The sequence below is a fragment of the Penicillium concentricum genome (assembly GCF_028827145.1).
Source record: "Penicillium concentricum strain IBT 3081 chromosome Unknown utg000001l_segment0_segment0, whole genome shotgun sequence".
NCBI classification, from domain to species: domain Eukaryota; kingdom Fungi; phylum Ascomycota; class Eurotiomycetes; order Eurotiales; family Aspergillaceae; genus Penicillium; species Penicillium concentricum.
Genome location: NW_026622754.1, coordinates 631,414 through 647,100, shown reverse-complemented (window position 1 = coordinate 647,100; position 15,687 = coordinate 631,414). Strand labels below are relative to the sequence as shown.

The following is a 15,687-nucleotide window of genomic DNA, read 5'->3' as shown; positions in this document are numbered from 1 at the left end:
GCCATGCTGCCATACTGGCACCTAGGTATAGAGTTTTCTTTTGGGATAGATATTAGACAAGAACAGCTGGCTGCTTATGCGGCCCTGTGGAGTTTTTGTGGTACCTTTCTTAATATTCTTTTCGGGGATTCTTTTTAATGTTATTTATTTCTCTTGGTTTTATAGGTAGATGGCGTAAAAAAGCAGAAAAAAGCATACACTATGCAGACTACTGTTATATAGAACCTAGGATATAAAGTAAACTTATATTTGTATTTTTCTATATATTTCTCTAAATATACCAAGATCAAAATCAAAAAAAAATGTCCTGTTGTAGGTCGAAATCTAAAAGCAGCGAGGGATACGCACTAAAATGGAAAACGAGGCCGTGCGTGGCCGCTGTTGACAGCATGGTCTCCCTCACCCCGCGACTTTCCCCCTTAACTCCAGGCGCATTAAAGCTCCTTATGTACCTTGAGTTTTGAGATGTCCTGAAGACAATTGGACACTTCCCGTATTGCGCCCGGGAAATCATGGACCCTTCGCAGGCTTCGAGCAATGTAACGGGTACGACCAATGTGATCAAGACGAATGAAGCTTGCGCTGACCATACAACACAGTCGAATACACAGATCCTTCGGGTTTATTTCCGCTCATCCAGCCCGTGATTGAAGCAAAGCTCCCCCTAAAGAATCTCCACTGGAAATCGCCAACCCGCCCCGTGCGGTCAATCGAGTCCCTCCGCATCGGCTTCACACCTGCGCAAGAATCAGACGAACGCAAATCGTCGAGCGATACTGTCCATGGCACGGTCGCCCATCGCAGACACCAGATCCCCGGTCTGCGACAGACACCATACCTGAAAGTTTATCTCCTCCGATGCGACGACAACGAAACCTACAAGTCGACGGCCCGACGGAACCTTCGCGAATGGATCAAGGCCAACGCGTCTTCCCAAAGCTCGCAGCCCGCAACCACTAGTCAGGAAAAGCACGATGCGTTCGAGTGGCTTATCCTACACGTGGTACCGGACGGTGACGCTGCGGAGAAGGCGGCCACACCTACCTCCAAATGGGGTCGTGGTTCAACTACGGTGCTGGAAAAGGCAAAGGCTGACTTTAATGGGTCGTCTAAGTCTGCTGTGGATCGTGTGGCTCAGTTGCGTCTTCCGAAACAGGGGACCAAATCCCCTGAATTGGGCGAGCAATTGGAGGATCTGATCGATAAAATGAAGAACGGAATTTTAGCTTCTTTTGATCTGCGCGTGGCCCAATATGAGGAGGATATAAAGGAGAAAGACTCTCAGCGCAGTTTGCCTGGCTGGAACTTCTGCACGTTCTTCATCCTTAAGGAAGGTCTTGCCAGGGGGTTCGAGAATGTGGGCCTCTTCGAAGATGCGCTGGCTGGATACGATGAGCTAGCCGTTGGCTTAGATGCGGCTATTCGAGACCAGCTCGATGGAAGTGGGGACCAACATAGTGGTGCACTCTCAGTCACCAGTAAAAATTGGGCTGAGATGGCCAAAAAGGCATTGGAGACTGGGGCTTCAGATGACAGCGACGGCAATGATGATGAAGGGACTCTCTTTTCGGAGCTTCAGCCGAAGGATTTCCCATTTAATGCCAACAAGATGTCCTACCGAGAAATGATCCTGGCAAGCGATATCTCTATCTTCGATTTCCGCACATACATCTTCTCCCGTCAACTAACTCTACTGCTCCGAGCCGCGAGAGCCCCATCACTGACCAGCAGTGAATCTGAGGCAGACGCCAACGCGACGAAATCAGGCAAGAAGCCCGAAAACCTCATTCTGCTAGCTGAGATTTGTGGAAGAGCAACGGAATTTATCGGTCTAGCTGCACGTACCCTCCGCTATGATCTTGAATGCGGTCTAGCGGAGGTACCTCATGATAACAAGACAGATATTATCAACAACCTAGTCTCCTCATGGGCATTCTCGGCAGCTTTCCAGATCCTGAGCCAAACCTTTACTCCGACCCTCATGCTCCCCGAATCCTCTCTCCATGCTGTTGCACAATCGAGTGAAGCCGCTGCTGTCACAACGGCAGATTCCCGTGCCGATGTACCTCGCCGCTCTAGTTCCCTTATAGGGGCTGCCCGACCTGGCCGGCCAGTGACCCAGGATATCTCCGATAGTGTGGGTTTGATGCAGCGGCGGTCGACTATGGAACACCCTAAGCCCGTGCCTATTCCCACACAGAAGACTGGTTCTGAACAGCTATCATCCGGGAGAGCGGAATTGCTTCTTCTGGCTCGGCGGTCCCTCGAGGAGATCGCTCGCAGGCGGGGCTGGGCTGAGAGCTGGAACAACCTCGGTCTGCTCTTTGATGAGCGCCATCGTTCTGGGGCCAGTGGCCTTGCGGAGATTTCATTGGACGGTGATGACGCTGAAGAGTCGCAAATAGCTTCTCAGGAGAAGCAATCGTCGCTTGTAGGCATCAAGCTCTCTGGCCTCAAGGCCGCATTAAAGTCAAAGGATGCCTACCTGTTTCTCTACGAAGATCTAACAGACCGTTTAATCCGCCATCATATGGCAGCCAACCGTGTCAACTCTGTCGAACAGGCCCTGGCTGAAATCGCTATTCTAAGATATCGTCGGAAAGACTACGAGTCTGCTGCTTCCTATTTCTATCGGATGGCTCCCTTCTACGGCTCTAAGTACTGGATTGTTCTGGAAGGAAGCATGTTGGAACTCCACGCGCGATGCCTGAAGGAGCTCAAACGGAACGAGGACTACGTTCGGTTGATGATACGGTTGCTTTCCAAATTTGCTACATATGCGCAGGCGCAATTGTCAGTCCGGCAAAAGTCCGTGGCTGGCTCAATTCCTTCTACTGAACAGGAAATGTTAGAAGAACATGTCCGCGATTTGTTTGAAGCGTCTAATGCTCTTCAAAAGGACATCCCTGCTTCCTTGACAGACTTTTTTGCCGACCTCCGTGTCGACCCGGCCATTCGACTGTATGACAACAAGGATGGATTTCAGGTCCAATTGTCTTTGCGATTCCTTTTGGGCCAGCAGATCGAGATTGACAATCTCAAGGTTCGGCTGGTCAGCGCTAACAGCTCTCAGCATTCAGAGCACTGGATTGAGAGCTCAGCCAAGTTCGTGGTAAAATCATCATCAACACATATTTTGATTGACTCCTCGGTAAGTACTCGTATGATTGCTTTTGACACCAGTAACTAACTTATATGCAGACCACACTTCAAGGCAAGTACTTCATTGATCGTCTCGAGATGAGGGCTGGCAACCTTGTCTTTAACTTTAACGGCGGGCGAGACTCCACCCTGCCAGTTGGCTTCCGGGAAACGGAAGACTCAGAGGAAGTCCACGACCAGCCGTACATCTATTGTTATCCTCCGGCCGAAGCCCTGCAGGCGAAGATCGTGTCACCGCATCTTATTAACCTCCAGGCCATGCGGACGTTGGAGCTAGAACTTGACAGCGGACGAAATGATATCAAGAGTGGTACGATCCGTGTCCGACCAGCTACTGCAGGCCTACGACTCCGCCTTGCAGAAACAGAAGTTGTGGATGGCAAACTCGAGGTGGATGCCAACCACGAGTCGGGCATTATTGGATTCGGGCAATTGCCGGCACGTTCATTCGTCCGACTGCGTATCCCCTACACTGTCGAGGAGGCGTTTTCAACCCTCTCAGCGCGAGCAGAGATCGGGTATGAGACCGAGCAAGGCCGATTCGCTTCCTCGGCGTCATTCACTGTTGTCTCAACACTACCTATATCGGTCAACGTGCAGGACATCTTCAAGGATGAACTACTATTCTCGCGTTTCACCATCAGCCCGGCCATGCTGATCCCGCTTCGGATCATGAACTGCAGTCTACCTAGCTCAGACATTTACGACGTGCAGTCCAGCATCACGGGCCCTGTTGCCCTTGATGTCTTCCCCAAGCAGCCTGCCTCTCTTCTTTACAAAATTCGCCACAATGAAGGCAATGCAGCCGCATCAACGCCGCGAAGCCTTCAACTGAGCGTTGACTTCACGTGCGTCGACGATGAGTGTCTCGATGCAGTTGAAAAGCAGTTCGCTGCTTCCATTGACTCCAGTCAGTTCCGCCAGTACGCAGCGCTGCTCACATCGCACATTGTCGGCAGTTTCCGCGCGCAGCTATCCACCAATGACATGGAAGCCATTGGGCTCATTCGAGAGGTAAACATGCTGCCATATCGAGCTGTGCGATGGGATGATCTGCTCGGAGCTTTGAAAGTACCAGGCGAAGATGTGCGACAGTGGCTTAAGGAGTGGCACAAGGTAAGAACGAACTCGAGTATGTCTAGCTATTTTACTCACATATGGAACAGAACAACTCCACGATCCCCCTCCCCGCACACCCCACCATCCCAACCCGTCGCATCATCATCCCCGTCGACGTGCCCGAGATCCAAGTCGTGCACACAGCCGACCTCCAGCTCCAACCCAAACCCACCACTGACTCGGGGCCCTCCACCCACGCCGCCGTCGGCCAGATGATCACCGCCGAGCTATGCCTCCGCCACACACGACGCTGGTGTTCTCCAACGACCCGCGAAAACGCTGATCAACCCCTCGAATGTTCCTACGAGATCCACGCCAATCCAGACCAGTGGCAAATAGGTGGTCGCCGCAGAGGCAACTTCCTCGCACGCGACGGCGAATCCACTCGCTTCACCGTCCTACTACTCCCCCAGAAACCAGGCCATCTCCTTCTCCCGGGTCTTGAGATCCGTACCTTCTTCCCATCGGCACTTCAACTCCCAACTTCGCCGCCTGCGACCGATGCCGCTGGTTCCATGGCGCCGTCTCGTCGCTCGATCCCTTGTGAGGTTGACTATCGTAACCATGGCGAGACGGTTCTAGTTCTCCCAGATTTGAAGAAGACGACTGTCAGTCTTAGTGCCGCTGGCGGTAATCATGCTGCTGGTGGGGGATCTTGGCTCGTTGATTCGGAGCGGCGGACAGAGGAAGTTCGTTGATTTGACAGATCTGTGTGGAAGTTGTGTGGGGGATTGTATGTATAATAAGTCATATATAGGCTCGCTGAGGATACTTGTTTGTATGTAGATCTACGATTCATGAATCCTTTATTCTTTTGTGAGTTCAGTCGTACTATGTGTTCCGCAGCGGATCATCCAGCCATTGACGAGATAACTTTGTAGTCTGGCGCAGGGCTCATAGCCGAAAGTGTCTATATTGTCGGGTTGTCGTCAGAAACCAGTTCTTGATGTTGAGGATGATATGGTGTTCATGGGTAATGTAAGCCGGAAGGCAATCTACATGGATACTTGGAGCTAGACCTGAAGTGTCATTGTGGCTACATTCCCTCTATTGTCTTTCCTACATCTTTTCTCAAAACAGTCAAAACATGAAGACCATTGGAATCTGCATCCCAACCATTGAAGGCGGGGTCATCGCCCATCAAGAAATCGGACGAGAAGCAGCGCGGCGGGGCATTGCTTACCCTCAAATCGTCACCCACACTCCTATCTACGGAGACCTGGAACAAGCACTCAAGTCCGGTGACAACAAGTCACTGATAGAATTGATAACCGACTCCATCAACCGCACCGCCAAAGCTGGTGCGGAGTTCGCCATCATCAGTGCCAACACTCCACACATCGTTTTTGACGACATTGTGGCCCAGTCAAACATCCCTGTTCTCAGTATCCTTGATGTCACTGCAAATCACTGCAAAAGGCAAGGCTACAATAGCGTTGGAGTTCTAGGCACAACCTGGACTGTCAAAAGCGGTCTTTATAATGGTCCGCTACAAAAGAGGGGCATGGCCGCGGTCTATGCGTCTGACACTGACCAGGCAATTGTTATGGATGCAATTTTACACGAGTTGATTAATGGAACATTCCTGGAAAAGACGAGCAGCGAGTTAGTGCGCATTGCTAAAGAACTTGCTACACGATGTGATGGTATTATCCTTGGATGTACCGAGTTGCCGCTTATTCTTACGGAACAAAACTGCGGAATCGAGGTTGTCGATACAACACGGCTTCTCTCGCATGCAGCTCTCGATTTTGCAAAAGATTGAGTGATTCAGCTTTATGCCTTGGATTTCTATCGTCTTGGTGGCCCAAACTCCATATGAATCATTGCTGTCGTTAGGACATACTCTAATCTAAACTATGTCTATATGATCTATCTACATACTCATTGCCTGTACATGAAGTCTATCTAAATCAGCTTCTTTCCCCAAGAGGCCCCAATGCACCATCCCCTCACCAACTCCCTCGTATATCCCTCCAGCTACACCTTCCATCCACCAAGCTGCGAAATTCGAGATAGCAGCACCAACCCGCCCTTCATTGAACTTGCAAACGGCAGCTCCGATATTAACACTTCCTTTCCCCAACCCGTCAGCTGCCTCCAGTGTACTAGCCACAATGCGCTCAGTAATGCGGTGTGTCCGCTCATACTCATATAGTTGGCGCAGTAGCACCTTTGCATATGGCAGAAGGAACTGCAATATAATGAAGACCTGCACAATCATCATGGCGAGAATCTTATGCAAATACGATCTTGGCTGGGGGCTTATTTTATGATTCGCACCATCCAGGTACCCGGGTGGCTGGGGGTAAGTTGTCAACCCAGCTTTGACTGGCTCTGGAATATGACGCTGAAGCATAGATGTTTCCTCGTCGGTCAAGTCGGAAGGTAAAGCATCAAGGAGATAAACCAGAGCATTAACGTAGAGAGATCGAGCCAGGCGCCCATCAGGTTGTGGCTGTTGGGCTTCATATCCCGCATTGCGAAGAAGATTGAACGCTTCACAAAACCGGTCAGTACAAACCGTGCAGTGGATACTTTATACATCAACTTCGAGGGAACTCACCAGGTACGACTCGATTCCACCGTAGGCCAGAGTCGGTCTCGTATTTCGTTGGGGATCCCATGCACTCTCGGGGGCTATCTGATCTCACGGAGCCGGAGTCGAACGAATCCAAGTCATCACTGGCTGTGGAAGGCCTTTGGAGGTCGGGTGCTACTGATGTAGAGAATTGGTCGTGACATAGCAGATGAGGTTCGGACAAAGAGGCCAATCCACGGCGCTGATCCCCGTTTGATTCGGGCTTGGGCACGGCCCGGGAAGAATATAGGCGGGGCAGTCGGCGCCGAATCGATGCCGGGATGGGGAAAATAGCGAGTCCTGGGTACTCCATTGGCAGTGTATTGAGGTTAACAGCTGATTATTTCCCAGATATATGTAAATTTTAGATTTGGGGGTAAAATCCGAATGAAGTGACAATTGAAAACTAAAATAGTTCAACAAAAATGGCCGGTTTCACATGTCAATATGCACTTCCAAGATTTCTATATATTGATAAGAGAATCGATAAAATCTCCGATCTTTGCCGATAACTTTCAACTTCAGATTTATGAGACTTTCAAACACTTAGATTTGTCATATCAACTCCTCTGATAGCTCAGCTGGAAGAGCGCAAGACTGTAATTGCTAGGTTCTTCAAAAGAACTTGTCATCTTGAGGTCCCTGGTTCGATCCCGGGTCAGAGGATTTTTTTTGGTTCGAATTGATAGAACCAATGTGGACTATGGACTCTTGCACTCTTAATCGGATCCTTGCAACAACCTGTATGAAGGTTTCTCAGAATAGAAAAGAGACATGCAAAAAAAGACAACTGAAAGGCATTCTAGTAAAATAGATAAAACCAACATCTCGCAGATGTAAGTCAAACTAATATATCATATCACTAGGAGTGAAGAGTCCGAGCCCCCATGGCTGTCTATTGGCGCCTCATGTACTCCGTGGCCACATATCTTTCAAGGTTGTATTCCATAAATATAGTTAGGTAGAATGATGATTTGGATGAATGGTTGCAAATTCAATTAAAATAGTTTATGATTTTACTATGCGCTTCGTTCTGTGCACGGCGTATTGATAGCATGGCCACGGAGTATATTGTTTCAACTCCCCCAAAGTAATATCGGCAACCACGGCAGGAACATTTTAGTTCCTGTTTCTCTATTATGGAGATATTCTACTTGAGCCTGGAGATGACGATATTGAAGTAGCGCTAAACATCGTACATCAGTGAGCGACATGCACACATATATATATCCTAGATTGTTACAGTAGATCACGGTGGTTATTGATAGTAGGATAAGGAGGTAACCGCGGGAACTTGTACGTCACAGATTTATGGGAGATTACCATAAAAGATTAAATATAATCAGTTGCATCGCGGTTCGGCCGCATGTTTTGGGGTAGACCTAACGCTCTTTAAGAGGATGGATCGAATACCCTCAGATGACCTGCATGTAAACATTGACAAGACCGTCATTCAAATACGACAAACAGCAAACGCTTCTTGCCTCCGATGTACATCCTTGATACTCAATATTGAATATTGAACCATTAATATCCAAGACATGGTACCTTGTGCAACTAGCCGAGTTCTACAAGCAACCATTGGAGGTTGTCCAATAGAAATGGGAGGACTACCTACTCCACTCCACTTCACACTACGGATCCCGATAATATCTTTTCGGCCCGAGTTATTCAACAACTATCCGATATGGTGTAGTGGCTAACATCGCCGTCTCTCACACGGCAGCCGGGGGTTCGATTCCCCCTATCGGAGTGTCTTGCTTTGTTTTTTTGTACATTGCATACAATGTCACCTTCATAAGTTGATTTCATGTATATACTCCGTAGCGGCCTCATATACATAGTCAGCGCCGGGTGCTGTGCAGAGATTTAAATGAAAATGTTTTGATACACCAAGACAACAAACAGTAATAATAAGTACTGTCACGTCGTAATTATTAATGAGGTAGAGGCGAAGGAGAATATAGGAGGTTGAAGGTCGTACTTTTGTATATCAAAATTTTTTATATGCAGGACGGAAAACTTTAAAAGCTATTCCTTATAGCACACCATCAGTTTCTTCTTTACTTCTAGTAAAAAGAAAAGCACAATAATGTACTACATACAAAAAGATATCACATGGTAATCTCCGATAGGGGGAATCGAACCCCCGGCTGCCGTGTGAGAGACGGCGATGTTAGCCACTACACCATATCGGATATTGGATGGAATAATCATGCCTTTTAGCCTACATTAATCACTTGCAGGTGAGCGCTCTTTGTCATTATGCATAACTGTGCCAGGATCTATAAAAGACCTCTTCAATCCCCTGTAATCCCATCGTTTCTTACCACCACGGCTCACCTCGTTCATTCTTAATTTGGTGAGGCGTTTCTGCTATTCACTCGGACCACCGAGCTCCGTCCTCTGCGTTATTATCGGCTCGAGTTGTCACACCTCCAACCAATCTACGCTGCTCTTACTCGTTCCAGCCCGTTTTGTGTTTTTCTGGATAATTTGAGGCAATTTTGCAGTTGGCTTGTTACGCCGGTCTTTGAGTACTCGGATGGTGATTCTCTATCAACCTACAGCCCGGATTACATTGCTCGGCGAATGTCAAAATCTGCCTTGAGGTAAGATCAATAAACAATGCGCTATTTGATTTATGCCTTGTCTGACTACTCAATCAAAGAGCCATTCCTGATCCCCGTACCGACCACCTCTTTCCATACAACGGGTTAGTCGATATCGGCGGGGCCTTTACGTGGAGATTCGAACAGTCATCTCCAGACATCGAGGAAGGACTCTTACTCAAAAAGATCGCCAGTCTGAAAACAAAATGTTCTGCGGCGACCTCACCCTATGCGTTTCATCCGGTTGCTGAGGCCTCGAAATCATTGGCAGGCACAGCGCAACCAACCCGACGATGATCCTAACGGGCGAACGCGATACGCAGAGATGCATACTCCATGAATAGTGCGGCAGGATCATTGGACTGCATAGAGAGTTGGCTTCACGATAGCCAACCGATGAGCAGGGGGGAAGTCTGTTCCCTCGAAGCTTTGATGTCAACGTTTGAACTAAACCCAGGTCGAATAAGGCGCAGTCGATGAGCAGAGAGGTATAAAGCCAGGACTCAAGAGCAGCAAATTCCTGCAACTATTCAATTTATTCTTTTACGCATCTCTTCTCCCACATTAGTCAACATGAGATCCTCTATGGACAACGCTCGCAAAGCATTGGGTGAAATACCAACAGAAATAGCCATATTGACTTCGTTAATTTTGGATATGTTATCTCTATAGCGCAAAGTAACTGGCCAACGGTCGTTCTACACGATTGGTCTGGCCTAGGCACGTAGACAAGTCCTATCCTGATCGAAGAAGATGAGCATATTCAATCTGATGCGGACACCGAAATCATAGACACGCCAAAGTTTTGGTGGGATTAGTTTGTTGATGATGATACATCAACGGACGAGGCTACAGCCGGTGATTCAACCTCCATTCCACTGCCAACTACAACGGCTGTGTGCGAAGAGCAAGTACCCAACTACAGGGGTGAGAAAGGTCAGTTTATGCCCACGATATTTGGTTCTGTTCACTCACCCGTCTTAGAAAGCGACCAAAGCAGCGAGAACGCAGACTCTTTGAGACTACAGACATTGGCCACCAATAGCTGTCTTTCATACAGAAAACTGAATGTTGGTCAAGATTCAATGTGTGGCTGCCATAAATTGGGAACGAAGAAACGCCAATTACATGAAGATGGAAACGGAGTCAGACAATCACAGCGATTAGTGAAAAGGGCTAGATACAAGGGTTCTTGTGAATGATTGGTTATTGGAAGTTGTTTTTTGCTGAGAATATATGTCTTCTGTTTCAATGAATTGCACTCAATCATTACTTTCATTTCTGTCGATCTAGAGAAAGTTTCCACCACTTGCAAGGCACCCACGCTCTAGCTTTCATTTTCTTTTATCAAAGATATGATTGCGGGCGATGTCGCAGTCTATTGCAGTCTCTTTTGCAAGCAATTCCTCGCTTGCTAGAAGTGCCTTATCCCTTCGTTCTCTAGGGAGGATTACGGTTTATGGGGGGTTATTTTAACTGATCATAGGTAGACTTCTCGTCTCTTCCTACATCCTCCCCCCTCTACATAGCTTTACACAATACAATAGTGTACATCCATGATCTATCTACTCTTGTAGACTCGAACACAATTCACCTTACGCTCCATCCTTCTAATAGAAGCTACGCTCAGTATAAGCATCATCGTAGCTATTTGTAATTTTGAAGGATTGAGGTTGCAATTATAATCGCAGTTAACGAGGCGCGGCAACTTGGGCGCATATTGAACTGATTTTGTTCATCAAGTTTCACTCACTAAAACAGCATACAAACCTCGCAGCGCAGGTTTCCAGGCCTGAATTCTCTCTGACACTTATGTTCTCGAAGCAAAGTTGCTTTTCGAGATTCCGCGGGAAGGAAGATGATTTTTTAGTTTTAAGCAATACTCAGAAAAACAGTCCTCAAAAAGTTTAGTTTCATTTAACGGAATTTTCGTAAATGAAATTTACCATTTGGTTGATGAGAAGCAAGGGTGTGATGACTTCCTTTAAAGGGGAGAATTGCTTGGCGTATTTTGATCCGGTTACGTCTCGAGGCCTCTGCGAAAGGAAGGATACTGCTTCATCATTCTTAAATGATGTAAACGTTCCGCTTACATGAGAACCTGTGAGCTAGAGAGCGATCTATAGGATACAAACTGGCCAGGTTAGAAGCTTATCGATTACACAACAATTATGAGGAGGCATAAGGGATAGTCCCTAATTATATATATTCCCCTCTGCTCACTCTATTTCATATTTGACCCACGTATATGATCAATCTTGTCCTAATAACTAACGCAACTGCTACAGTGTGTGTTTATGCCGCTCTATACTTCAGGGTACTGGTATAGATAGGATATTAGGCACTAGTGTTTATAGGTCTTTCCATATTCAATTGGTCGAGTATATCACTATTTTAATCTAAATGGATTCATCAGAAGTATTTATCTGCGGACATGGACAAAAGAAATGAAGATAGCTGACACGTCAAGCAGTGTGAACAATATTTATGGCATAACCAACGTCTCCATAAGGTTCTAAAACATATAAATCACTTGTCTAAAGCTTCTCAAAGACCTCAACAGCAGCCTTAGCAGTAGAAGTCGCACTAGCAGGGTTCTGACCAGTAACAAGACGACCATCGACGACATGGAAGTCATCCCAAATACCAACAGAGCGCTCATCTATCAAAAGAATGTCAGTGAACACCCAAAGATTCTCTAATGCAAAGTAAAACTCACACTTAGCACCAAGACGAGCAATAAGCTCCTCACAAAGCTCAACGTTCCAACTCTTCAAAGCACCAATGATACCCATAGTATTCTCAGCCTCGGTAGTAAACCCAGTAAGACGAAGACCCTGAATAATGGGATTTCCAGTCTCTTGATCAAGGATATTGGCAAAGATAGCCGGACCATGACAAACAGAAGCAACAACACCACCACTGGCCCAGACCTGCTCAGCGACCTTCTGCAGCGAAGTCGCAGTCGGGTAATCGATCAGAGCGGCGTGGCCAGCGGAGGCATAAAAAAGGCCATACTGTGATGCGTCCAGGTCGGCAGCTTTGGGCATATTGTCTAGCTTCTTGCGGAAGTCGCTGTTGACGTCGTTCCAGATTGTCAGGTCGTCGCCGTTGAGGAAGTCGGGTGTTTGGGAGAGCCAGTCGGCAGTGTAGGTGCCTGTTTCGGAGGCGAGATCGACTTCAAAGCCGGCAGCTACGAGGACATTGTAGGGGTGTAGGGCTTCGGTGATGAAGAGGCCTGTTGTTTCTTTGTTCAGAGTGGCTTTGGCCGAGGTGATGGCGATGAGGGCTTTGCGAGCGTGAGTCATTTTGAAGGCGGCTGGAATTTGATTTGCGATTAAACTTGAGTTTCTTTGGATTGATGCTGATAATGTTCATTCTGGAACTGGCGGATCATCTGGTATTTATATCCGTCGACTTGTCGCATTGGGGATTTGTATAGTGTCGCCCGGTCCGTGCGTATGAACTCCGCAACTCCGCAACTCCGCAACCCCCAGCACTCCGCGACTCCGTCAATCTGTGATAAGTGGCTGTTTCAAGACTGAATAATTAGTGGAAAGCCTGTTAGTGTTAATAATTTATCAAAGTTAAGTAGAGCTCCACACTCTGGCCCAGAGCTCCGTGGTCACCATTCTTGAGACTCCGCAACTCCGGACCATCGATGGTTTCAACCTTGAAATTTTTGTGTTTGGTGCCTTAGTATTAACTAGTTAGAAAGTTCGGGAGTTCATCTCCTTTCTAATACAACTCTCTCCCTCCTGATTTTCTGGGCCTACATACTAGTCCCAACAACGTTTATATTGATGATTTGTCCTTGTAGCAGTCATTATGTTTCCGAGTAAATGGTCATATTCTCAGATCTCCGATTGGAATTGAAACAAATTGTCAGCTTCTGGCCAGAGCGCGTCTAAATTGTTCCAGAAATCCACATCAACCGCCATGTCAAACAAGCTCAAATCTGGTGCAAGAACATTTGTGGATGGGCTCCAGTCTCGTAGTGGTAAGCTCGAGGAAGCATTGAGTGAGAGACCTTGCGGGACACTCATAGAATCATCCATAGAGATAGTTTGGACGCCATTCAAAGGATCACGCTGGGACTGGTTATGCTTTGCCAGGAAGTCAACCTTGACGCATAGATCTCGCATAATTTTGGCCGCATTAGTGGCAACAGAGAACCTGGCACCGAAGTTATCAAACACATCGACTGCAAGGCCGATTGCATTCCTGGCTTCGGTCGCTAATAGTGCATCCGGATACACCATGACAAAGCCAATCAATGTCATAGCTGCATTCCATTGGCAGTGGAAGGCCTCATGCCACCCATCGAGAATGGAAGTTTCTACAAGAACCTGTTGCGTAATCTTCGATAGCATGATGGCATGGGAAGCACAGCGCATGGCGATCTCCTCCGCTCGAGATCCTGGCGACGGCTTGGAAGATAAGGAGATCAGTGGTCGGTATAGATTAACGCTGAGATGGTGGTATGAGTGTTCGAGAAGAACGCGCTGCCGCTGGAGCCAGATTGGAGCGAACTGCTCGATTAACAGGCGTGTGCCATCCGTCGAAAGAGGTCTGCCGTTATTTTGACGCCTCAGTTTTAGAGATTCTGGAACGGTGTTGCTCCATTCTTTCAAGATCTGGATATGTGGAAACAGAACCTCCGCGCTGGCTTCGAGGGCATGACGATCATCCCATATCGTCTGGCCATTCCGCAAGTGAAGTTCCCGATCATAGAAGCTCGTGTAGGCAGCTCGTACTTTGACGTATAGCTCCGTCTGGTGGAGGTTATAGCTTAGCCAGGTGGAATTGTTGCCAATAGGTGCAAACGCGGATCCCGACATTCTTGCAGCCTCCAAGCTGTCACTAGGTAGACAAGGCATGACATGAGAATCACGTAGCAAGAAAGGACGACCGAGCTTCATTCCGGCTTTGCTATCCATTAGATAGACCGCCCACCATAAGCATCTCCGCATTTCGCGGTCTTGCTCAGGCATGCTCGGCGAGGGGTCCAAATGGAGTCCCAAAGCGTAAGCAGTGCGCACAGCTTGACCGATTGAATTGTCCAACATATTGTGGAAAGATCCGCCGCACAGATAGACTGCGCAGAGTAAATGGCATTGCAGTGTTGAAAGGTTAGGACTTTCGAGCTCGTATGTGAGTAGTGTCTGCCCACGCCAAAAGTGCCATCGACCAGCAACCAAAGCATCCTTGCCTTCTACAAGGGACCCTTGGGTGTCTGAGGGAAGAGCTGAAATACCGTATTGCATACACATGGCAATGATGACATCGACGAGGGCTGATGGTTTTCGTTCTTTGCCACCAGACACCCATAGAGACTGGTAATGCTTCTTGAACTGGGTTTCATCCAATATTGGAAATAATGAGGTGTGATATGTGTGCCAGAAGAAGTTGATGAAATACTCCTCTTGTATTGGGCTTAAATAGACACCGTCATCAGAAAGTTTCCCCGTTGAGACCAGCCTACGTACTGGGTCTATGTCGGGGCCTTCTGGTCTGTCCAGCAATTTGTTATCGCTTGCTGAGATGGGCAAAAGATTGTTGGGAGAATGCGTTTGTTGAAGATTGAGACTTAAATACACACTGAGGCGCTGGATGAAAGAATGTAGTGATGACGGGCCAAGCCACGTATCATTGGATGATCGCGTAGGGCGAAGCTGTATGCCATCCCAGTATTTTTTCAGATCACTCGAGTCAGAAATTTCAGAGTTCTTGGATGAAAAGATATGAGGTGGCGATGAGGAAGACCCTGTTGGTGTGGGAGGATTATTGGTCTCATGGGACCGCTGCTCCAGTTCCGCTTCTAGCTGCTGGACTCTCTGCTTCAACCACTTAATCTCCTCAGAGGCTTGCGTGAGCGTAGATGCTTTGGGCGCTCCACTGTTGCTGCATATTCGGTCTATTGTTGTACAGTTTGAACAAGGGATTTTGTTATCGCACTTCCTGCGTCGGAGTCGGCATTCATCGCATGCCCTAGCTACCTGGACCCGCTTATGGCGTCGGAATGCCACTTGATCCCCCGGAAGCCTAGGCACTAAAACGCTCGGAAGAGTAGTCATGGGCAATCACTGGATAAGCTGGGTGACTGAGACAGACGTCAGCAAGATATACATCCTGGAAATGAGCAGGCACTCGGGCACCTCTGTGCTCTTGAGAAGTTTGCAAGGTTTGCATACCTTTGGTGCCTGACCCGGC

General features: G+C 47.8%; 5 protein-coding genes across 5 annotated transcripts; 2 read left to right on the top strand and 3 right to left on the bottom strand.

Annotated features, from left to right (window-relative positions):
* Positions 1–512: 512 nt before the first annotated feature.
* Positions 513–4,979, top strand: N7517_000247 (putative TMEM1 family protein; the record flags this gene model as incomplete). Its single annotated transcript, XM_056717977.1, has 4 exons — positions 513–546; positions 600–3,151; positions 3,202–4,278; positions 4,329–4,979. The coding sequence occupies 4 exons, from the start codon at positions 513–515 to the stop codon at positions 4,977–4,979; spliced, it is 4,314 nt and encodes a 1,437-aa protein (XP_056582112.1).
* Positions 4,980–5,368: 389 nt separating this feature from the next.
* Positions 5,369–6,046, top strand: N7517_000246 (aspartate/glutamate racemase family protein; the record flags this gene model as incomplete). Its single annotated transcript, XM_056717976.1, has 1 exon — positions 5,369–6,046. One exon carries the CDS (start codon positions 5,369–5,371, stop codon positions 6,044–6,046), a length of 678 nt encoding a protein of 225 aa, XP_056582111.1.
* A 111-nt stretch (positions 6,047–6,157) lies between these two features.
* N7517_000245 (uncharacterized protein) lies at positions 6,158–7,175 on the bottom strand (the record flags this gene model as incomplete). Its single annotated transcript, XM_056717975.1, has 2 exons — positions 6,158–6,780; positions 6,848–7,175. The coding sequence occupies 2 exons, from the start codon at positions 7,173–7,175 to the stop codon at positions 6,158–6,160; spliced, it is 951 nt and encodes a 316-aa protein (XP_056582110.1).
* Positions 7,176–12,011: 4,836 nt separating this feature from the next.
* Positions 12,012–12,782, bottom strand: N7517_000244 (ThiJ/PfpI; the record flags this gene model as incomplete). The annotated part of the gene is made up of 2 exons (XM_056717974.1): positions 12,012–12,136; positions 12,194–12,782. 2 exons carry the CDS (start codon positions 12,780–12,782, stop codon positions 12,012–12,014), a joined length of 714 nt encoding a protein of 237 aa, XP_056582109.1.
* A 546-nt stretch (positions 12,783–13,328) lies between these two features.
* Positions 13,329–15,457, bottom strand: N7517_000243 (fungal specific transcription factor domain-containing protein; the record flags this gene model as incomplete). The annotated part of the gene is made up of 2 exons (XM_056717973.1): positions 13,329–15,391; positions 15,433–15,457. 2 exons carry the CDS (start codon positions 15,455–15,457, stop codon positions 13,329–13,331), a joined length of 2,088 nt encoding a protein of 695 aa, XP_056582108.1.
* Between the last annotated feature and the right edge of the window lie 230 nt (positions 15,458–15,687).